This window comes from Alosa sapidissima, chromosome 2 (assembly GCF_018492685.1).
Source record: "Alosa sapidissima isolate fAloSap1 chromosome 2, fAloSap1.pri, whole genome shotgun sequence".
Lineage (NCBI taxonomy): Eukaryota > Metazoa > Chordata > Actinopteri > Clupeiformes > Clupeidae > Alosa > Alosa sapidissima.
In genome coordinates, this window is record NC_055958.1 from 9,727,605 (window position 1) to 9,752,973 (window position 25,369).

The 25,369-nt window shown below is 37.3% G+C and overlaps 1 protein-coding gene across 14 annotated transcripts in view; it reads left to right on the plus strand.

Annotated features, from left to right (window-relative positions):
- mycbp2 (MYC binding protein 2) overlaps window positions 1-25,369 on the plus strand; it is a 301,458-nt gene that overhangs the window by 226,001 nt on the left and 50,088 nt on the right. For 13 of the 14 annotated variants that reach the window (XM_042066068.1, XM_042066086.1, XM_042066120.1 and 10 more), the window contains 9 exons: window positions 154-310; window positions 392-616; window positions 913-978; window positions 1,717-1,956; window positions 3,291-3,380; window positions 3,483-3,563; window positions 4,236-4,502; window positions 15,678-15,961; window positions 18,490-18,589. In XM_042066068.1, the coding sequence (XP_041922002.1) occupies window positions 154-310; window positions 392-616; window positions 913-978; window positions 1,717-1,956; window positions 3,291-3,380; window positions 3,483-3,563; window positions 4,236-4,502; window positions 15,678-15,961; window positions 18,490-18,589 (1,510 nt within the window). Of the gene's footprint in view, window positions 1-153; window positions 311-391; window positions 617-912; window positions 979-1,716; window positions 1,957-3,290; window positions 3,381-3,482; window positions 3,564-4,235; window positions 4,503-15,261; window positions 15,320-15,677; window positions 15,962-18,489; window positions 18,590-25,369 lie in introns of those variants that run through there. The other variant, XM_042066141.1, reaches the window with a different exon arrangement.

Below are 25,369 nucleotides of genomic sequence, written 5' to 3' on the forward strand. Positions count from 1 at the left end.
CAAATATGATAGCGAGTGTTTGTTGAAATCAATATAAAGTTGACTCGTCTTAATAACTTTGTTACTTGCTTTGTTGCAAGTTTGTGCTATCGTATGCATACATGGATAGTAAGTTTGAGAAAAAGGAATACTAACGCAAATTTCTCTTTGAAGGTGCTGGAGTCTGAAGTTTAAGCAGTCTGATCACCAGTTCCTGCACCAAAGCAACGTCTTTCACCACATTAACAATATCTTGTCCAAATCTGATGATGGAGACAGTGAAGAGAGCTTCAACATCAGTGTACAATCAGGATACGAAGCTATTAGTCAGGTAGGAGTTACCTAGTGCCACTTAATTCTTGATTATCAGACATACACAAATGCTGTGATTCACTGGTGTTTGTATATGCAGGAAATTTGTATGGTGACCTGTTTGAAGGACCTGACCAATGTTGTGGACATGAAGACATCTTCACGGCCTGCTATGATCGGTAGCCTGACAGATGGTTCAACAGAGACTTTCTGGGAGTCAGGAGATGAAGATAAGAACAAGACCAAGAGCATCACCATAAATTGTGTCAAAGGCATCAATGCAGCCTATGTCTGTGTTCACATAGACAATTCTCGTGACATAGGAGTAAGAAAAAATGTTCCTTTACATTTTATGTGATATTAAAATAGAGAGTTAGCAAGACTTGAAACACTAGTATTTAAACTCAATAGCCAAACACGTACACCCCTCCCTTCAGAAGCTACATAGTAGCAAATACATGCATATGCTTGGCCAAGACAATGAGGAAGCAGACTTTGCTCAGTAATCTTTGAAATGTACATGCTTGCATTGCTGCAAATTCAGCTTCATACTGACTTGACTTGTGGATCTAATTTCAATTACAGCAATTGACTAGTTTTTTTTTCTTTTCAAATGTTTAGAACAAGGTCACATCAATGGCATTTTTGTGTGGGAAGACTGTTGAAGACCTCTGCAGAATTAAGCAGGTATAGATTCATTTTATAAAGCATCACTTCACTTCGTGTTATTTTGTTAGGAACAGCTTTAACCATATAAAATGTTCATTAGACTGGCTACACTGCAAAAAACTGCTTATCTAATAACATCTAACCAAGATTATTAGTCTTATATCAAGATAAAAATAACTAGTTTGTTTTGTTTTCAGTATAAAGAGACTTACCTAGCGCTTTCTCGTGAAATCATTTGACTTAATTTAAGAAAAGTTTGACTTATTTTAAGACATCTCATCCTGAAAACAAGCAATTTTTTCTGCCAGTGCGTTAAGCAAATTTGTCCTAAAAACAAGCAAATTTGTCTGCCAGTGCGTTAGGTAAATTTGTCTTGATAAGACTCCTTAAAATAAGTCAAAGTCTTCTTAAATTAGGTCAAAATGATCTTTTGAGAGAGCACTAGGTAAGTCTTTTCATACTAAAAACAATACCAAATACAATTTTTGATCTTATTATAAGATTAATAACACTTTGTTAGATTTCATTTTTTGCAGTGATACACTGCAAAAACAGCTTATCTAACAAAATCTAACCAAGTGTTATTAATCTTATATCAAGATAAAAAAAACAAAATAATTTGACTTGGCTTGTCAGACTAAAAACAATACCAAATAGATTTTTTTATCTTAATATAAGATTAATAACAGTTGGTTAAATGTCATTTTTTCATTGTAGTCATCGTTATACTGTATAATGTTGCCTTTTTTGGTACAGATGGACTTGGACTCACGTCACATAGGGTGGGTGAGCAGTGAGCTTCCAGGAGGGGACCACCACGTGATCAGGATTGAGCTGAAGGGTCCTGAGAATACACTTCGTGTGCGGCAGGTCAAGATGCTTGGCTGGAAGGATGGCGAGAGCGTCAAGATAGCTGGGCAGATCTCTTCCACCATAGCTCAGCAGAAGAACTGTGAAGCTGAGACCCTTCGCGTTTTCCGTCTCATCACTTCACAGGTTGGATGGGCCTTCCTGTCTGTGATTTACTTTCAGCATTTTTGAATGATTTGTCTTTGTTGTATATACACTGCAAAAAATGAAATCTAATCAAGTGTTAATAATCTTCTATTAAGATCAAAGAATCTATTTGGCATTGTTTTTAGTATGAAAAGACTTACCTAGTGCGCTCCCGTAAGATCATCTTGACTTAATTTAAGAAGACCTTGACTTATTTTAAGGACTCTTATCAAGACAAATTTACTCAACGCACTGGCAGACAAATTTGCTTGTTTTCAGGATGAGATGTCTGAAAATAAGTCAAACTTTTCTTAAATTAAGTCAAATGATTTCATGAGAAAGCGCTAGGTAAGTCTCTTTATACTGAAAACAAAACCAACTAGTTTTTTTATCTTGATATAAGATTCATAACACTTGGTTAGATTGTGTTAGATAAGCAGTTTTTGCAGTGTACAACATATGTATACTCCTATGAACTACTTGAAGTTATGAAATAACGGGGGCAGCCGTTGCCTACTGGTTAGCGCTTCAGACTTGTAACCGGAGGGTTGCCGGTTCGAACCCTGACCAGTAGGCACGGCTGAAGTGCCCTTGAGCAAGGCACCTAACCCCTCACTGCTCCCCGAGCGCCGCTGTTGTTGCAGGCAGCTCACTGCGCCGGGATTAGTGTGTGCTTCACCTCACTGTGTGTTCACGGTGTGCTGAGTGTGTTTCATTAATTCACGGATTGGGATAAATGCAGAGACCAAATTTCCCTCACGGGATCAAAAGAGTATATATACTTATACTTACTACTTACCTAAATGATACACTCGTGAATAATTGTAGAAGTGCACTCCTGAGAAAACATGGGATGCTACCTTTGCACGGAGCTATTTGAGCACCCCTTTTATACAGATTTACAGAATCACAGATTTAAGTGAAAAGATGTTCTATGAGAGAAAGAGGGGCATTACATGAACCTTTTCAGATACCTACCCTGGTTAAACATGCATTGCATTTTCCTGCTTCTTATGTATCTATATGTTTTAACATTATCTGGTAAAGAAATGCATTCACCTTAAGCAAGCGTAGTACCTTTTAAAGGATTTTAGGCATTTATTGGACTTCCATCCAGCATTTCATAAGGAAATATTAGCTCAAATAAAAACATAGAAAATCATTTCAAACTCAAATAAGTGGCTCCTATTCCATGCTTCCATTCAGATACAGAAATAATATATATACTGTACATCACTACACCTTTGAAATGATACTTGTATAAAGATTACTACGACATGGATTTTATAAATAATAATTTCCTTGAGTAATTAATGCCAGTCATGTTTTTTCAGGTGTTTGGAAAGCTTATATGTGGTGATTCTGAACCCACTCCAGAACAGGAGGAGAAGAACCTGCTTTCATCTCCAGAGGGAGAGGATAAGGTCAGCTTCAACTGGACCCTCTTTTGTGGAATTAGTGTCCATTTGTTATGGTTATTTGATATAATATGAATTAAACTCTTCAAAGAATCTTTTGGTTTTTAGGCTCCATCAGATGCAGACCTAAAAGAGCACATGGTGGGTATTATTTTCAGTAGGAGTAAGCTGACCAACCTACAGAAACAGGTATGTTGATTTTGGGCTAGGCAAAATTATTACTACTAGGATAATTATTACTGTCAATCATGATGTTACATCATTGTCTTTTACGATTATGATTGTGTAGATACAAATATTCGTACTTTTTAAAATTTGATAGTCCTACCACTTAGCGGCCATCTTGGTAATGGCTTCGGGCAGTTAATTTGGCCAGCTAATATCCTGTTCAAATGAATGGGGAGGCATACGTAGCTCTAAATAAGAAGGTCATATTGATATACAAAGTACATCAGGAGAATCTGTGTAAAAGTTTGAACTGAACAGTATAAATACCATTGTTTGTTCAACAATTTTTCAACAATTGGTGGTTACTTAGCTACCTGTCTTATGCTATGGAGCTAGCTAGCTTAGTATACCATATAATATCAACAATATACATGCAACCAATATCACTTCACAGTTTTTAATTCCCATATTTTTTTATTTCTACTGACACACCTTTCGTTTTACAGACAGGGAAGGTGTTAGGATCTGATGTATACTCTATGTCGTCTATATTTTGAAAATGAAATTTTAAAAAGTGGTATCATTCTTTTTTTTAGGAATTCTTGTTTCAAAATCATATGACATGGGTTTGATTTTTTTTGTGACATGCTCAGACTCGGATTTAGGTCTTTATGTCCTTTTTGATGTCCTCAGGTCTGTGCCCACATCGTTCAGGCCATCCGTATGGAGGCAACACGTGTGCGAGAGGAGTGGGAGCATGCCATCTCAAGCAAGGAAAATGCCAACTCACAGCCCAGTGATGATGATGCATCATCAGATGCATATTGCTTTGAACTGCTGTCCATGGTGCTAGCGTTAAGTGGTTCAAATGTAGGCCGGCAGTACCTGGCCCAACAGCTCACCCTGTTGCAGGACCTCTTCTCATTGTTGCACACTGCTTCACCTCGTGTGCAGAGACAGGTATGCATACATGCGTGTGGTGTCCTGCCTCTCTCCGATTCTCATATCAGTGTTTGTCATCGTTTGTCATCAGTTTCCCATTTTGATAGAAGAAAAAATGTATTTACCAAGATGCCTCTGAATAGACATAATGTTTGCAAATGGTTGTAAATAAGTTTTATTTTAAGATGTTTTATCAAGACAAATTTGCACTGGCAGCCAAACTTGCTTGTTTTCTTGATAAGTCTTAAAATAAGTCTTATTCAGTTAAGTCAGATGATTTTACGAGAAAGCGCTAGGTATGTGTCCTTATACTAAAAACTATACCACCTAAATATTTTTATCTTAATATAAATATAAGAAAAAAACACTTGGTTAGACAAGAAATGTTTGCAGTGTTGCTCATTCATTCATTCATTCATTCATTCATTCAATCAATCTTTATTTATTCTCATTCATTCATTGAGGGTAGTCCTCATTTTCAGTGAAGCCGAGATTACACAAAGCTGCCCAAACTACTGAGTTATTTCTGCATTCAGAAGGAATATCACGTGTTTTGCCGTGTCTTCAAAAACTGCTTACCTAATCAAATCTAACCAAGTCAAGTTTTTAATCACTTTAATCACTCATATCAAGATCAAAAAATCTAGTTGGCCAGGCAGCTACAGTGCTACACTCTGGGGGCATAAACATGGGTGCTCACGAACATGCCCCCAGAGTGTAGCGCTGTAGCTGCCTGGCTACTTTAGCTGCTGGCTTTTAAATCGAGCTAGGTAAAACCGTTTGGTTTCCTTTTTTTTCCATACAGTTCTCGGTGACCTCGAGAAACAGAGATCTATGTGAAAAATCACCAGATTTGTCCATTAATATAAGATTAAAGAGGCCATATCAAACAAAACTGTGCATTGACTCTTTGTGGGTCAGTTGAGAGATAGTCATGTATTTCTGTGAGCCATTCAGTTGTCTCCCCTATTGTAACGTCACATTAGACTGCACCAGACTGTGATGGACAGTCAGATCTCACACAGCCCTGCTCTGATTGGACCAGAAGAACCGGGAGCTGTGGATTTTTGCAAAACAAATAACAGGCTCTAGGTGAAGGTAGAAGTGCGGGTTTTTTTTTTTCTAAAACCTGCTATTTTATGTTGTTCTGTCGGAGCATAGTATCAGTTTCAGTGAATATGATCAAAAAAATCTTGCCAACTGCAGCTTTAAGGCGAGACACGGCAGGTGAAAACATTGTTTTTTCATGCACTGGCCAATTTCGAGATGTTGGGCTAGTTTGCTACCGTATTCTCTCACTCTACTACAACAACAAAGTTCGATTTACACATTTAGGTGTTTATTTCATTACATTTTGTCTACTCGGGCCTGTATATTTCTATTTCCTAAATTCACAATTAGCATTCTAACATTGCATTCACTACCGCGACCGTGATCCAAAACATATTTTGTGTAGTACCATTGGAAAGTTCTGTTTTTCCTGCATGACGCTGTGCAATCCAAATATGGACACTTCCTTTTTATCAGCAACCAATCACGAAAATTCAAGACATTTTGGCAAATATTTATTTATTTATTTATTTATGTATTTATTTATTTTGAAAAAATGATTTACAGGACAACAAAAGTAGATATCCATAAATCCTTCTGTCATTTTTCTCCCATCTAATAGGTTAACACAATGGAGAAATCATTTTTAACCTGGCTTTATCCAAAGCTCAGATTTCATTTTTTGAAATGTATGCAAATTAGTGCATATTTAATTAGATAATTTCTCATTTGCATATTTAAACATTAAATGACAGAAAACTTGTAATACATTTTTTTTCTCATATTAATGTAAGTAATCAACTGGGGAAGTTTTATAGTGATATATGCTAAGTTAAAATGTTTACCCTATTCACCTGTAGTGTCTCGCCTTGGCAGCATTGTTTTTGCTTGTTTTCATGATGAGACGTCTTAAAATAAGTCAAATTACCCTTCCCGAACACAGAAGGTTACTAGGTCGTTAGTGGCCTATAGAGGGCCGCTCAGACAATGGCAGAAGTGTCATTCGTCATGTTATGAGGTTATGTGCCATTAAAATTATTTTGGAAATGTAAAAAAAACTCTTAAGGGTGCCTTTAAGATCAAAACATATATTTGGTATTGTTTTTAGTATTAAGAGACTTAAGTAGCACTTGTAAAATCATTTGACTTTATTCAAGACAGGGGTCTCAAACTCAAATGAGCTGGGGGCCACTTCTGCCAACGTCATCTGATCTGATTGGATCAAATCAGATCAGATTTGATTTTTTCAAATACTACACAAAACTGCAAACAGAAAGTGCAAGTCTTTTATCTCTTTTTAGACACCTGTGCTAGCAACCTTAGCTTATAAATAAAATAATGATAAAATCAATATTAATACAAATTATAAAAACAAACAAAAAGAGGTATGTGTGTGTTTCACACCAAATAAAAATATTTTCCTCTCATAACTTAAATTTAAACCTGCATGGCAAACTAAAGGCGCCAGGGTTAAGAAAACACCATTGGATTTTGACATCAAAATTTCAAAATGTTTGAAAGTGGTCAGAGATAAAGTCCTACTGTAGATATTAAAATCTTTGAGTATAAACAAAAGTAGGCCGTACTTGGATCCATTGTCTATTTTAACCACTGTTGTTGTTTGTCGCAATTAAAAATACCCTCAAGGGCCGAATTACATTATTATTTTGACATTAGGTCGTAGGCCGGAATTGGGCCGGGCCTGGGCCGGAATTGGCCCGCGGGCAGGGAGTTTGAGACCCCTGATTTAAGATGGGTTTCACTTATTTTAAGATGGCTCATCATGAAAACAAGCAAATTTGGCTGCCAGTGCAAATTTGTCTTGATAAGACTCCTTAAAATATGTCAAAATGATCTTACAAGAGTGCTAGGTAAGTAATCTTCATAGTAAAAACAATACCAACTAGATTTTTAGAGTGCATGAAAATGCACTCTACTGTTATCCGATTTCTTCTTATTAGAGTGCATTTTACTGTTATCCGATTTATTACAGTGCATGAAAATGCACTGTACTGTTCTTCCTAGGCTGCTGCATGAAAATAATCATCTGCCAGTCTCAGGCTTAAAGCATACAAACTGGCCCTATTAAGACTACACATCCTGTTCAACTGCTTCCTCTGCCAAAAACTGATTCAAAATAAAAGTCCTCACTACAATATTTCACTGTTAAACAATTTAACCCTTTAAACTACTGAACTTTTTAACTGTTCAGCCATTGTAACTGTTACTTGTCATCAACTATGACTCCTACCCACTGTAGCTAGTTAGCATGGTTAGCATAGTTAGCATTGTTAGCATTTTTAACAAAACTGCTAAAAATGATTAGCTAAGTTAGCTAAGTAACATGGTTATTAGCATGTTAAAATAGTTAGCATGTTAGTTAGCATAACTGCTAAAAATGATTAGTTAGGTTAGCTAACTCACATGGTTAACATAGTTAGCATGTTAGCATGTTAGTTAGCATAACAACTAAAAATTATTAGCTAAGTTAGCTAAGTCAAATGGTTAGCATAGTTAATATGCTACTGAACTTTTTACATTCAACTTTTAAACGGTCTACTTTTAAACTATCATTAAACTATCTATCTATTAAACTAGTTGTCTATCAACAACTTTTAAACTCTCTACATTCAACTTTTAAACTATATAGATTCAACTTTTAAACAGTCTACTTTTAAACTATTATTAAACTATCTATTAAACTAGCTGTCTATCAACAACTTTTAACTTGTCATCAACTATGTCAACACTTGTCATCAACTATGACTCCTACCCACTGTAGCTAGTTAGCATGGTTAGCATGTTAGCATTGTTAGCATTTTTAACTAAACTGCTAAAAATGATTAGTTAGGTTAGCTAAGTCACATGGTTAGCATAGTTAGCATGTTAGTTAGCTAATAATTTTTAGTTGCTATGCTATGTTAGCCAAGTCACATGGTTAGCATTGTTAGCATACTAGTTAGCATAGTTAGCATAACAACTAAAAATGATTAGCTAGGTTAGATAAGTCACATGGTTAACATTTCTAACATGGTTAGCATTTCTAACATAGTTAGCATGTTTAGCAAAACTGTTAGAAAATGTTAGTTAAGTTAGCTAAGTAGCATGGTTAGCATGTTAGCATTGCTAGCACTGCTATAAAACATTAGCTAAGTAGCATGGTTAGCATAGTTAAAAATCTTAGCATAACTGCTAGCAAACATTAGAGCCATTACAACTTTCGGTTATCGTCAAATATCTACCTATACACAGCCATTAAACTATCTGAATATCAACATTCATTAAACTTCCAGTCTGTCAACAACTTTTAAACTATTTACCTTCAACTTTTAAACGGTCTACTTTTAAACTATCATTAAACTATCTATTAAACTAGCTGTCTGCCAGTCTCAGGCTTAACAATTTTTAAACTATCTACTGTCTATCAACAACTTTTAAACTATCTACATTCAGCTTTTAAACAGTCTACTTTTAAACTATCAACTTTTATTAAGCTATGCAACCACCATGTCTATCCTAGCATCACCGTAGTAACCATCTCTGTATTATCTGTTTTAAATATACATGATATTTTACATCACAACTTTAGCATTTTCATGCACTGGTAATTCCTTGGAATTGCATTTCTAGTTAGAGTGCATGAAAATGCACTCTATTGTTATCTGATTTTTTCTTATTACAGTGCATGAAAATGCACTGTACTGTTCTTCCTAGGCTTTTTATTAGAGTGCATGAAAATGCACTATACTGTTCTTCCAAGTCTTCTTATTCTTATTATTCTTCTTCTAACGCAGCTAATGCAGCTTCAGCCATTTAACGTAACTTCATTCAAACTATGTTACGTAGGTCTTATTTAGGACATGTAGGCTTTGTATTTTTCATCTTTGTAACTTTTATACTTTTTAAACTATTAATTATTAACTTTTAAAAAATCCCCATACACTTAACATTAGGCTGATGACATCACAATGGACTAATTAACTTGATTTGCACCTGTATCAACTTCCAGCTGCTCATCTAGGCCTCATCAAAGAATCAGTTCAACTGATTGCACCTGTATCAACTGCTTTCTGTTGTCTCTCCATTCTACAAGGATATAAGGCACATTTCATCCAACTTTCTATCCATTCATCCTCTTCAAACCATTCACTCATCCACCCATTAAACTATCCATCAACATCCATTAAACAATCTGCCTATCAACACCCATTCAACTTTCTGTCTATCAACTTTTAAACTATATACTCTGTCTCAGGCTTTAAGCATACAATATGGCTCTATTAAGACTGCCGTTAAGCAATTAGAATCCTAGGCCAGGTGGCCAGGCTATATTAAACCTCATCTACCCAGTTCAGTCATTCCAACTATATTAAACCTCATCTACCTAGCAAATAATTTAACCATTTAAACTATCCACCTATTCAACTGTTCAGTCATTCCAACTATATTAAACCTCATCTACCTAGTTCAGTCATTTCAACTATATAAAACCTCATCATGTTGGTTGCCAATTAGCACATCATCTGTTTTAACAATATATTTTACACCATATGTTTTGAATTTTCATGCACTGGTAATTCCCTGGAATTGCGTTATTATTCTTCTTCTAACGCTTTTTGTGCGTTTAATACAGCTTCAACTGTTTAACGTAGAAACTTCATTCAAACTGTGTTGCGTAGGTCTTACTTATGTGACTTCAGCTATGTATTTTTCAACTTTCTAACTTTTATACTTTTTAAACTATTTATTAAAAACTACTAAAATTTCCCCATAGACTTAACATTAGATTATGACATCACAATAGCAACTAGAAAAGCATTTCCTGAAGGAAATACAGTGCATGAAAATGCAAAAATATGATGTAAAATATCATACAGAGTAAAAACAAACTATATTGGTTGCTAAGTAAATGAGGTTTAATATAATTGGAATGACTGAACAGTTAAATAGGTGGATAGTTTAAATGGTTAAATTATTTAGGTAGATAGTTGACGATAACAAACAGTTGGAATGGCTCTAATGTTTGCTAGCAGTTATGCTAACTATGTTAACAAAGATAATAATGTTAACCAAGTTACTATGCTAACTAGCATGCTAACACGCTAGCATGCTAACTATGCTAACCACGTTACTTAGCTAACTTAGCTAATCATTTTTAGCAGTTTTGCTAAAATGCTAACTAACATGCTAGCATGCTAACTATACTGTATATATGCAAAAATATGATGTAAAATATCATACAGAGTAAAAACAAACTATATTGGTTGCTAAGTAAATGAGGTTTAATATAGTTGGAATGACTGAACAGTTAAATAGGTGGATAGTTTAAATGGTTAAATTATTTAGGTAGATAGTTGACGATAACAAACAGTTGGAATGGCTCTAATGTTTGCTAGCAGTTATGCTAACTATGTTAACAAAGATAATAATGTTAACCAAGTTACTATGCTAACTAGCATGCTAACACGCTAGCATGCTAACTATGCTAACCACGTTACTTAGCTAACTTAGCTAATCATTTTTAGCAGTTTTGCTAAAATGCTAACTAACATGCTAGCATGCTAACTATACTAACCATGTGACTTAGCTAACTTAGCTAATCATTTTTAGCAGTTTTGCTAAAAATGCTAACTAGCATGCTAACATGCTAGCATGCTAACTATGCTAACCATGTTACTTAGCTAACTTAGCTAACTAGCTACAGTGGGTAGGAGTCATAGTTGATGATAAGTAACATTTACAATGGCTGAACAGTTAAAAAGTTCAGTAGTTTAAAGGGTTAAATTGTTTAACAGTGAAATATTGTAGTGAGGACTTTTATTTTGAAACAGTTTTAGGCAGAGGAAGCAGTTGAACAAGATGTGTAGTCTTAATAGGGCCAGTTTGTATGCTTAAAGCCTGAGACTGGCAGTTGGTCCAGGTGGCCCGAACACCTGCCATAGGATTCTAATTGCTTAACGGCCGTATTGTGATGTCATAATCATAATGTTAAGTCAATGGGGAAATTTTGATTAGTTTTTAATTAATAGTTTAAAAAGTATAAAAGTTACAAAGCTGAAAAATACATAGCACCCATGTCCTAAGTAAGACCTACGTAACATAGTTTGAATGAAGTTTCTACGTTAAACGGTTGAAGCTGCATTAAGTGCGTTAGAAGAAGAAGAAGAATAAGAACTAGAAAAGCATTTCCTGAAGGAAATACAGTGCATGAAAATGCAAAAATATGATGTAAAATATCATACAGAGTAAAAACAAACTATATTGGTTGCTAAGTAGATGAGGTTTAATATAGTTGGAATGACTGAACAGTTAAATAGGTGGATAGTTTAAATGGTTAAATTATTTAGGTAGATAGTTGACGATAACTGACAGTTGGAATGGCTCTAATGTTTGCTAGCAGTTATGCTAACTATGTTAACAAAGATAATAATGTTAACAAAGTTACTATGCTAACTAGCATGCTAGCATGCTAACTATGCTAACCATGTTACTTAGCTAATCGTTTTTAGTAGTTTTGCTAAAAATGCTAACTAGCATGCTAACATGCTAGCGCTAGCATGCTAACTATGCTAACCACGTTACTTAGCTGACTTAGCTAATCGTTTTTAGCGGTTTTGCTAAAAATGCTAACTAGCATGCTAGCATGCTAACTATGCTAACCACGTTACTTAGCTAATCGTTTTTAGCAGTTTTGCTAAAAATGCTAACTAGCATGCTAACATGCTAGCATGCTAACTATGCTAACCATGTTACTTAGCTAACTTAGCTAATCATTTTTAGCAGTTTTGCTAAAAATGCTAACTAGCATGCTAACATGCTAGCATGCTAACTATGCTAACCATGTTACTTAGCTAACTAGCTACAGTGGGTAGGAGTCATAGTTGATGACAAGTAACAGTTACAATGGCTGAACAGTTAAAAAGTTCAGTAGTTTAAAGGGTTACATTGTTTAACAGTGAAATATTGTAGTGAGGACTTTTATTTTGAAACAGTTTTTGGCAGAGGAAGCAGTTGAACAGGATGTGTAGTCTTAATAGGGCCAGTTTGTATGCTTAAAGCCTGAGACTGGCAGTTGATCCAGGTGGCCCGAACACCTGCCATAGGATTCTAATTGCTTAACGGCTCTATTGTGATGTCATCAGCCCATGTTAAGTCTATGGGGAAATTTTGACTAGTTTTTAATTAATAGTTTAAAAAGTATAAAAGTTACAAAGCTGAAAAATACATAGCACCCATGCCCTAAGTAAGACCTACGTAACATAGTTTGAATGAAGTTTCTACGTTAAACGGTTGAAGCTGCATTAAACGCGTTAGAAGAAGAAGAATAAGAAGAAGCCTAGGAAGAACAGTACAGTGCATTTTCATGCACTGTAATAAAATGCCTTGGAAGAACAGTACAGTGCATTTTCATGCACTGTAATAAGAAGAAGCCTAGGAAGAACAGTACAGTGCATTTTCATGCACTGTAATTAGAATCCTATGCCAGGTCACCTGTGCCACCTGGAGCAACTGTCTCAGGCTTTAAGCATACAATATTGGCTGTATTAAGACTACAGATCCTGTTCAACTGCTTCCTGTGCCCACAACTGTTTCAAGTCCCTTTAAACTATCCAACTTTTTAACTGTTCAACTGTTATCAATTGTTCAACTGTATCCTCTGCCTTAAACTGTTTCAAAATAAGTCCTCACTAGCTAGTTAGCATCATTAGCATAGTTAGCATTTTAGCATAACTGCTAAAAGTTAGCTAAGTAACGTGGTTAGCATAGTTAGCATGGTAGCAAAGTTAGCATTGTTAGCATTTTAGCATAATGGCTAAAAATGATTAGCTAAGTTAGCTAAGTCACATGGTTAGCATGTTAGCATTGTTAGCTTTTTTTTTTTTTTCAAAACTGCTAAAAAATATGAGCTAAGTAACTTGGTCAGAATAATTAGCTTTGTTAGCATAACTGCTAGCAAACATTAGAGCCATTCCAACTGTCAGTTATCGTCAACTATCTACCTATATAGAGCCTTTAAACTATTTGTCTATCAACACTCATTAAACTTTCAGTCTGTCGACAACTTGTAAACTATCTACTTATAACTTTTAAACTTTTAACATTCATTAAACTATCTGTCTATTAACAACTGTTAAACTATCTACATTCAACTTTTAAACTGTCTACGTCTAAACTATCAACTTTTTATTAAGCTATGCTATGTCTGTCCTAGCTTCATTTTCATGCACTCGTAATTCCCTGGAATTACATTCTCTAGTTAGAGGGCATGAAAATGCACTCTACTGTTATCCGATTTCTTATTATTATTTTTCTTCTACATATTTGTGCGTGTAATTCGGCTTCAACCGTTTGACGTAGAAACTTTGTTCAAACTGTGTTGCGTAGGTCTTACTTAGGTGACTTCAGCTATGTATTTTTCAACTTTGTAACATTTATACTTTTTGAACTATTAATTAAAATCTACTAAAAAATTCCCCATAGACTTAACATTGGCGATTATGACATCACAGTAGGGCACTTAGAATCCTATGCCAAGTGTCCCGGCCACCTCCAGCAACTGTCTGTCTCAGGCTTTAAGCATACAATCTGGCTCTATTAAGACTACAGATCCTGTTTAACTGCTTCCTCTGCCCACAACTGTTTCAAAATAAAAGTCTCCACTACAATAATTTCCTATTAAATAATTTGACCATTTAAACTATCCAACTATTTAACTTTTCAACTATTCCAACTGTCAGTTATCATCAACTATGCCTCTAGCCTACTATATTAAACCACCAACTACCTAGCAACCAATTTAGCAACCATTGAAATTAAGCATCTATGTCAGTTTCCATAGCAACCAAGATGATTATACTAGCAAACCACTGTAGTAACTCCTTTATTTCTGATAGTAACCACCATTGACACCCTAGCAACAACCTAGCAACGACTTCAAGTACCCTAGCAACAGCCTAGCAACCACATTCACAGTTAATACCTAGCAACCAGCATAGCAACCACCATATCTACTCTAGCAACAGTCAGTTGTCATCAACTTTGACTCCCATCAACTGTTTCCTCTGCCCACAACTGTTTCAAAATAAAACTCCTCACTACAATAATTCTATTTTAAATAATTTAAGCATTTTAACTATCCAACTATTTAACTGTTCAGCCTTTCAAACTGTCAGTTGTCATCAACTATGACTCCCGCCAACTGTTTCCTCTGCCCACAACTGTTTCAAAATGAAAGTCCTCACTACAATAATTCCCTATTAAATAATTTAACCATTTTAACTACCCAACTATTTAACTGTTCAACTATTCCAACTGTGAGCTGTCATCAACTATAACTCCCGCCAACTGTTTCCTCTGTCCTCAACTGTTTCAAAATAAAAGTCCTCACTATAATAATTCCCTATTAAACAACCTAACCTGACTATTTAACTGTTCCGCTATTCCAACTGTCAGTTGTCATCAACTATGACTCATCACCAAACTTTTTTCTCTATCTGACCTCCATCTTTTTACTTGGATTATATTTTAAACAATATTCAACTATATTTTATTCAGCAGCCATTTTTGCATTTTCATGCACTCGTAATTCCCTGGAATTACATTCTCTAGTTGACCATAATATAAGATTAACAACACTTGGTTAGATTTTATTTTTTTCAGTGTAAGTGTTTGACTTAATTTAAAGCAGACCTAAGCAACCTTGTACATTTTTTGCATGTTTTTGTAGATCAAAACTTCACAATGCCTAACCCTTGCCTTAATCTAGGTGTGTACCTCCCCACCTCACATCAAGTCAAGCGTAACTTTGATTATTCTCTAGTTGTTTTACTGTTGCCTGCCTACACTGCAACAAGATAATTTTGACTTAATTTAAGATGACTTTGACTTATTTTAAGGAGTCTTATCAAGACAAATTTACTTAATGCACTGGCAGACAAATCTGCTTGTTTTCAGGATGAGATGTCTTAATTTAAGAAGAGTTTGACTTATTTTAAGTCAAATAATTTTACGAGAAAAACAATACCAATTAGATGTTTTGATCTTGATATAAGATTGATGACACTTGATTAGATTTTATTAGATAAGCAGTTTTTGCCATGTACTTGAATGATTTTCCACAATGATTTTCCTTTGTCTTTCAAGGTGACCTCCCTACTGAGGCGTGTTCTTCCAGAAGTAACCCCTGTTCGTCTGGCTAGCATCATTGGTGTGAAGGCCCTGCCACCAGCCGACATTAGTGATATCATTCACTCAACAGAGAAGGGTGACTGGAACAAGTTTGGAATTCTCGACATGTTTCTTGGCTGCATTGCCAAAGCACTGACTGTACAGCTCAAAGCCAAGGGTAGCACTGTTGTGGGTACAGCTGGGACGACTGCAGGAAAAGGCATCACTACTGTCACCCTACCCATGGTCTTCAACTCAAGGTTTCTGCATTCAGCACTGCCAATGCATGGTTATACTATGTGTCTGGTTGATTAATGAATACTGAAATGCACCATACACTGCAAATAATAAAATCTAACCAAGTGTTATTAATAAGATTTCCATTTCAATTTAATTTCACTAATAGAACAGTCCACATGTCTCATGGTGCTACAGAGTGTTAAACATTCAGAGAGGGCCCATGAGTAACAGGGGCGAGGACAAACTCCCTAGAAGGGAGTCAAGGTCCTGACCCATCTGCCTAGGGTCAGTTACAGAGCAGTACACTGCAAAAACTGCTTATCTAACAAAATCTAACCAAGTGTTATTAATCTTATATCAAGATAAAAAAAAAACTAGTTGGTATTGTTTTCAGTATAAAGAGACTTACTTAGTGCTTTCTTGTGAAATCATTTGACTTAATTTAAAAACAATTTGACTTATTTTAAGACATCTCATCTTGAAAACAAGCAAATTTGTCTGCCAGTGCATTAAGCAAATTTGTCCTAAAAACAAGCAAACTTGTCTGCCAGTGCGTTGAGCAAATTTGTCTTGATAAGACTCCTTAAAGGAGAATTCCGGTGTGATATTGACCTAAAGTGTATTGAAACATGATACCGAGTGTGAACGTATGTCTCATAGCCCATCTCGACTTGTCCCCTGCACTCCAAAATCTGGCGCTAGTTAGCCGATGCTACCAACAACTTTTTCAGTAGTGGTGCTTCGGCATCGGGCTAGCCATGCAAATAAATCACTGTTTTACACCCATTTACGAGGCTCAATGTATCTCCACACTTCATTGGTAGACTTCCTAGGGCCCTGACATTTAAAACGAGACATTGAGAACTTTGAAAAAGCACTGGTAGTTTACTTACAAGACGATTTATACAGACAGTATCTTCACGAAGTTTAACGTTTGCAGCCATCTTGAATTTAGTCACGATAAGTCGAGCAACGAGTAAGAATGAACAGGTATGATAAGGGATCAGATTCCAAAAATAATTCAGTGGAAATGCATGGATTCCAGTTTCTTCCAGTAGCAGCAACTGGAATCCATGCATTTCCACTGAATTATTTTTGGAATCTGATCCCTTATCATAGCTGTTCATTCTTACTCGTTGCTCGACTTATCGTGACTAAATTCAAGATGGCTGCAAACGCTAAACTTCGTGAAGATACTGTCTGTATAAATCGTCTTGTAAGTAAACTACCAGTGCTTTTTCAAAGTTCTCAATGTCTCGTTTTAAATGTCAGGGCCCTCGGAAGTCTACCAATGAAGTGTGGAGATACATTGAGCCTCGTAAATGGGTGTAAAACAGTGATTTATTTGCATGGCTAGCCCGATGCCGAAGCACCACTATTGAAAAAGATGTTGGTAGCATCGGCTAACTAGCGCCAGATTTTGGAGTGCAGGGGACAAGCCGAGATGGGCTATGAGACATACGTTCACACGGTATCATGTTTCGATACACTTTAGGTTAATATCACACCGGAATTCTCCTTTAAAGTCTTCTTAAATTAAGTCAAAATGATCTTTTGAGAGGGCGTTAGGTAAGTCTTTTCATACTAAAAACAATACCAAATAGATTTTTTAATCTTAATATAAGATCAATAACACTTGGTTAGAATTCATTTTTTGCAGTGTAAGGTTTGTATACATGATAAATGAATAGGTTAGTTAGGTGTAGAGAATAGAACATGGTGTTTTAAAGCCACATGAGGTATATGTTACAATTACATTAGGAGTTGTCAGAGGGCAAGTAGTGGGTCGCTAGGCTGCGTGGGCCGGGAATCCGGGAAAGGGGACAGCAACAGGCAGTCATAGGGATGGGACTTCAGGTGAGATGAGGGCCAATCACAAGGATGGCTGATAACTGGTAATGGTTTACCTCACAAGTGAGCTAAGGGGGAAGAGAGAGAGATATAGAGTCGGTTAGTATTACTATAGTCATAAGTCATGATGGTTAGTATTAATAAGTATATCAATGGTACTAAGATCAAACAATCTATTTGGGATTGTTTTTAGTATGAGGAGAATTACCTAGCACTCTCTCTAAAGATCATTTTGACTTAATTTAGGAAGACTTTGACTTTGACAAATTTACTTCACACACTGGCAAATTTGCTTGTTTTTAGTACAAATTTGCTTAACGCACTGGCAAACAAATTTACTTGTTTTCAGGATTAGACGTCTTAAAAGGCGTCCAACTCTTCTTAAATTAAGTCAAATGATTTTACGAGAGAGTTAGATAAGTCTCTATACTGAAAACAATATTGACTACATTTTTTGATCTTAATATAAGAGTAATAACACTTGGTTAGATTTTATTCAATTAAATATTCTGTATTTGCCTCAGACATGTAAAAACCATGTTTAATTGAAATGATATATACTGCATTTATTATTATTAATTATCATTAATGATTTATATACATTATATTACTTATTTTGTATTATTTACTTCAAATGACTGCCATTTAACATTTAACTTTGATGATATTGTATATCTCTATTCTTTTACTCTCTCAGCTATACATATCGGAAAGGAGAGAGTCACTGGTGGATGAAGGGATCCACACCTCCACAGATTGCTGAGATTATCATTAAGCTGGTCAAAGACATGGCTGCTGTGAGTAGCATGTATCTCATACTTGTGCCCACATTTTAAGACTAAAAGTGATTTGCCGATATTGATTTAATGGAAACTCGACCTGACCGATAAATCGGCATACCAAGCAGATTGATTAAGTAAAGGGAAGCCAAATATTCGGGGACGGACTGGTCATCTGGCATACCGGGCATTTTCCCGGTGGGCCTACGCACCTTTTGGGCCGATAGAGTAGGCTATTATATGTTTCGTTTGGCCAACGGTCGGCCCAAAGCAAGAACAGTCAGCGACCCATTGGTTCATTTTCCATACTGACACTAGACTGATCCAGTAATAGCTCTTGTCAGGCCCCACCCCTCCCATTTTGGGACAGTGAACAGGTGGTGGAGAGTGTAGCCTACATGATAACAAAAATTAGTCATTTTCGTTGGATAGCCTACATATTGCGCAATTAGTAGCCTGTCCAAATATAGCATTTTAGGGATCATTATTTGTGTAGCTTAAAGGTTGTATCAGCGATTGCAGGCTCAAAAGAGGCTCCACATTTGCGGACTTGGTCCAGAAATTTGGCATCACCGACAAACAATACCTACAGATTAAATCAGCAATTAAATCAACCACGAACACTCCAATGACTTAGAACTCACCACACCTATCTCACAGCTAATCAATATTAAGGTTTTGCACCTCCGTTCTAATGTTACGTCACTGTTTGTTTACAACTAGAGTGGTAGGCAAGAATGGTAGGCAAGGCACTGCAGAGTGGTAGGCAAGCCTACAACAGTCGGGTTGTATAGGCTACACAGTTACAAATATCTTCAAAATTGAAATTTTAATATCAAATATTGACCGGGATGCCGACCACTTGTGTAGGCCCTAACAGTTGTTTTTACAATAAGAAGCAAAAAGGCGACGAACGACCGTTTAGCCTACCTATACTCATGGTTGTGGAGGATGATAGTTAGCAGCTGTGAAGTCTTTTATTCTCAAGATGGCCTAATGGTGTAGCCTAGGCTACTGTCTACGAAGACTTAGGCTAAAATACAACTATCTACAGTCATCCAAAAATGAATTGCAAGAGATAGGCTATGAAGGGAAAAAGTGCAGCATTTTAAACAATATTTTTACCGGAACAGTTTTGTCTCGTGAAATTCGTGCTTGTGGACATCAATCTATCTCCTGTCCTTCTATTTCAAGTTATCATGAGTGTAATATGATTATATAATCACAACAAATGCTAATAAATGAAAACAGAATAGGCTTATGTGCTATAGCCTACAGGTTACGCTAACTCCCGTATGTAAAAATAAACTGATTTGATCCTATGAATTGTTTAGTGATCGCACACAACAACTTAACACAGCAACCTTAAAGGGACACCAGGCAACGTTTTCGTGTTAATTAATCATCTTCGTAAGTCGGTATATGGTTAAATGACTCATTACGGGGCGAGTGAAGGCTCTCTCGCCCGCCCCTACTGCCTGTAGGAAGAATATCCCACTTGCAAGTTTGGTGTATCCTACCCGCCAACCGAAGCAGGATCAGTTTACAGCACAGAGGCAGGCTAACGAAACGCTAGAGATTGTTGCAAACGTGTGTATAATGGCAGAGCCGGCGAAGAAGCCGCGAAAACCCTTGACGGAAGACGCAAAGAAAAAGAGAAGAGCTTCAGACCAAGCGAGGGGGAGTTTCATAGATAAAAAGCATCAGGCTTGCCTGATGTCCCTTTAAACACCACTGTTGAACCTAGGCTACTGCTTCAGTCATGTAAGAATACCAGTTTATGAATTATCTTTACCCGTTTAATCAAGTCCACATGACCAAAATAACAGCATATTTAAAGGCTGAGCTAGCATAACAGCCTAATATAGCAATGGATAACTAATAAACTAACAACGTCTGCTGAGTCTACAAGCCTACCAAAACCTGTCGCTGTTCAGTTGAAGTTGAATGATCAAATATTGTTTGATTTTGTGTCAACTTTCAGAGGGAAGACGTTCCTTTCTGGCCAAATTTCACAGCTTCTAAGAAAGTCTATCGTCTTCGTGTAAACAGAGTTTTGAACAGAGAAAAAAAGTTAGGCTACTACATGCAGGTTCTCCCATAACGTTATCGATACAGATCAATGCACCAAATCAGGGCGATTTTAGCGAAATAACATTCCTGTGACAGGCTATCAAATATTGAACAATGGGATAACGTTTCATCATCACCTTTATTGATGCCTGAAATGTTGACATTGCTGAAATACAGAGATGTAGCCTACTGAGAGGCAGCTGCAGACAACGATGTTCAATGGGTTCAACTTGTCCCTTGCCTACCAGGTGGATGTAAACAAAGCTATAGAACCTAGAATACGTCACATGAAAAACGTTAATACCATCCTCAAAAAAACTACTATCCAAAATCTACAGAATAGTGACGCAAACAGACATCACCATAAGTCTTTCCACTGCCAAATGGGAATCGGATCTATCTATTCCCACCGATGTCAATTTCTGGAACCAAGTCTGTAAAAATACCTTTCTCATGACCCAAAACACTAACCTGCAGCTAATACAATACAAGATTATCCACAGGACTCCCCTTACTGGACGGAAATTATTTCATATGGGCTTCACTTCAGACATCTGTCCCGGACACATACATTTATGCACTTTGGCACTGTACCCCTATAAAACAATTCTGGGAAAAGGTTACAGAGATCCTCTCCACCTTCTTTGGCTGCTGCATCCCAGTGTCCTCATCTCTCTGTCTGCTTGGAGACACCAACACAATCAACCTAAACCACTAGTAAAACTCTGCTGGTCGCGCTAGCTGTCGCCAAGAAAACCATACTCATGAACTGGAAAACAAAAAACAAAATCCATAATTCTATCTGGAAAAAACTATTTTTGGATCACATCTCACTAGAAATATCAAATAGCCCTTCTGGTAAAAACTCAAAAGACTCCCTCTCCATTTGGCCATCACTCTCCAAATTCCTAAAATCATAGCCCCGCTGGCCCCCTCTGCCTGAGACTCAGTGTTCGCGATTTCATTTACCAATCACTTATCAACCTAAGAAAACCTGCCTCACCATTGTCCGCCATACCCCTTCACTACTCAGATCACTCACCACTCACCAGTGTTGTAATGTAACAGAGTACAAATACTTCGTTACTGTACTTAGGTACAAATTTCACGTATCTGTACTTTACTTCGCTATTTAAATTTATGTCAACTTTCACTTTTACTCCACTACATTTCCTAGATAAAATGCATACTTTTACTCCGTTATAATTTCCACTAAGCATCTTCGTTACTCGTTACTAAAACATAAAAGAAGAAATGTGTGCGACTGCAATAAGGGAGGTTTGGCGAATCACTGCTCCTAGATTGCATTACGCACGCTCCGCACGCTGCACGCTCTATTTCAGCGCTTGTTTGTTGCTAAAGGAGGACGCACAACTGAAACCGCCATGGAAGCACGAGCTGGAGGACCTCCCGTTATCATAGACGACCACCCCGACGATAGTGGTGAACTCAGTGAACAGGGTAGTGGTGAAGATAACGTCATACACCTGTGGCCGTATTTGCAAGAAATGTCTGTACATTAGCAGCTTTCTGTGAAGCTGAACACTCCGCTACCTGCCTCAGCGGCCTGTGAAAGGCTATTTAGCATCGCAGGACTTGTCTTCAGTCCAAGAAGAGTAAGATTGAATCAGGCCCAGGGTGGGTAATCGGGAGAATTCCCGGTGGCCGCTTCACTTTTGGGCCAGTCGAGGAAAAAAATATTGACATTTGTCACGTTAGTCTATCTTTTCAGTAGGACACGCTCCGCATTCTGTGCATGACACCAATGCAATGCCTCTGCATGGGTTGTAGCCTACGTGAGGGAGTTCTCCCCTCCCAAAAAGAGTTGGTTGGGTCCATATAGCCCGTCTTTTCCAAAAAGTTTTCTCAGATACGGATAGCCGAGCCGACCCTACAGTAGACACAAGCGTCAGGAAGGATGGATGGTAGAAAGAGGCCAGGAGAGACTGTGCAGCAGATCCAGTGCTTAATTTGTAAAGTGGTAGGTGCCGGAGCGCAAAGGCGGGATGGATCCGGCGACTCAAAACGGGGATTTGAGGTTACGGACCAACAACAAAAAAACCTGCGTAGCCTACATAGCTCTGACTAAAAAAACTAAACAATGCAGTGTGTACACCAGGGCAATGTTTATTAACTTCAGAACTTGCAACACACTTGACTGCATGGGTGTAAAATGTAAAAAAAAACAAAAAAAAACGCAATTATCCATTATCAAATTATCGGAAAAAACTAGACAAACACTCAACGTAGGCCGAAATAAAAACATATAGGCTACAGTATGCTATATATTGCAATGATGACCACCCAGTAATCAATAATCAACTAGATACATCTTGGAATGATTAGTAATTTCTGATTGACACATCTGAATACCTATCTGAACCCCTATTCCCTATGTTTTTAATATACTGTATGTCAGTGCAGAGAAAGTCTTTTCGCACAGGTATGTGGAGCCAAACGGCGTCAGTACGTCCAGCCTTGAATAGCTGTGGATATTCCCTCTCGACTGAAATCCAGAACTCAGCAAGCGTCTTGGAATTAAAATCTGTCTTTAAAGTGCGGTCAAGTGACAGCTCTTTTATTTCCCCCAAATGTATTTGATTTATGGAAATCATTTCGCGACCCACCTCTCGGCGTCCCGCGACCCCCGGGGGGTCCCGACGCCCACTTTGGGAACCCATGATCTAGACCATTGTTGATTATTTTTGTACAGCCACAGCATATTCTGTGTTATAGCTATGAACACATACAATGGCTCGTTTGAAAGGTGAGACTTTAAGCTCTCAGTGGGTGCAAACCGTGTATTTCTACACGCCTCCGTTCCTGAGAAATCCCAAGCTAAACAGAGGCTAGTTTTCATCAAAATCGCTGTTTTTTTTTCTAGAAATGGAGATATAACGTCTTTCATGAAATATCAAGTGTTGCCTGTAAAGCTTCCGGAAAGGGACCTAGCGAGACCTGGCGAGACTGCCACCTAGTGATAGACCCACGAAAATGGCCTGGTTTTGAGCTGACGTGCATGAGTCACTGATTCGACCCAAAGCGGCAACCGAGTTATGATAAAATGTCCAGATAAAATGTCCAGATTGTGCGTTTTCATGAGTTTTCGATCGTCATATATTTAATTTTTTTAAAAAAGCTAAAAACGTAATATTACATTTTTGGCACTCAACGCATGGGAAGGAAAAACGTAATATTACGTTTTTGGCATTCAATGAGTTAAGCCCTGAGCAGATCAACCAGTTGACCACTGAAAATGATGAGCCCGAAATTAGTGATGAGAAGGCCATGACTACAGGGACAAGTAGAGAGGATAAAATAAAGTTATTTAATGTAAGAAAGAGCAATTACCCTACATGATAAATATGCCCTGTTTGCTCAGAAGAGGGTGTAGTAAAGGAGTAGGCTAAATCACCAAACAACAATATAGCCTACCCATGCAAAAACATGTAGCCTAAATATTAGTTCAATATGCCTCTTTGTGGAAGCGTGGGATAGGCAACATTTCAAAGGCTTTCTTTCTATCTTTCTGTTTTTGTTCATTTGTGGAATAGTGTAATATTTTTTGCTAACTCAGTTGAAGTGAATTATTATATAACCTTTACTGTACACATTTGTTGAACCATGGTACTAATAAAAACTACAGGATAGTAAGAGCTAAAATGTTGCTTCATTTATCCAATTTCCACCACTATGGAAAACGTTGGCCGGTCTTGGGCCTGAAACTCCCGGGCACTGAATTCTGTCAACTTTGAAAACCAGCTTCTTTTGAAGATGAACAGACACCTTTTCAGTTTCAACTATGACTGGCATATTAGTAGCTGCTGGACATAGGTGGCCTGTGGGTGTGTGAGAGTGAGATGGTGATCTGGGGAGTAAGCCCTAGAAATGCTCATACCAGGAGGGTGATCCTAGCATCAGTAGCAGCAACTGGAATCCATGCATTTCCACAGAATTATTTTTGGAATCTCCCTTATCATGCCTGTTCATTCGTACTCGTCGCTCGACTTATCGTGACTAAATTCAAGATGGCGGCGAACGGTAAACTTCCTCAAGGTACTGTCTATAAATCGTCTTGTAAATAAACTACCAGTGCTTTTTCAAAGTTCTCAATGTCTCATTTCAAAATGTTAAGGCCCTCGGAAGTCTACCAATGAAGTATGGAGCTACTTTGAGCCTCGTAAATGGTGTAAAACAGTGATTTATTTGCATGGATAGGCCGATGCCCGAGGCATCCCCATCGAAAAACTGTTGGTACCATTGGCTAACTAACGCCAGATTTCTGAGTGCAGGGGACAAGCCGAGATGAGCTATGAGACATACGTTCACACTCGGTATCATGTTTCAACACACTTTAGGTCAATATCACACTGGAATTCTCCTTTAATAAAAAATAGAATACATTTTTTTTTTTAAAAGACCCAAACATAAATGATCACATTCATCTAATCTTTCCTAACGATCCGCTAGCTGCCCGCCCCAGAAGCAGGCCATCAAAAAAAACCCGTCTCTGTAGGCAGCCTAGGCTCTGAGATCTGCACACAAACACATTTGTTGCCAACCACTCAAAGGCAAAATAAAGTGTTCCAACCAATAACCGACAAGATGTGCGTTCAGGAGAGTTTCAATTCAGGCCAGAAAATTCCTCACCTTTCGGCGAAATTCTACATGGTTAACATGGTTCGCGCAGATCCGATGAGAAAATATTGTGTGTGTGTGTGGGGG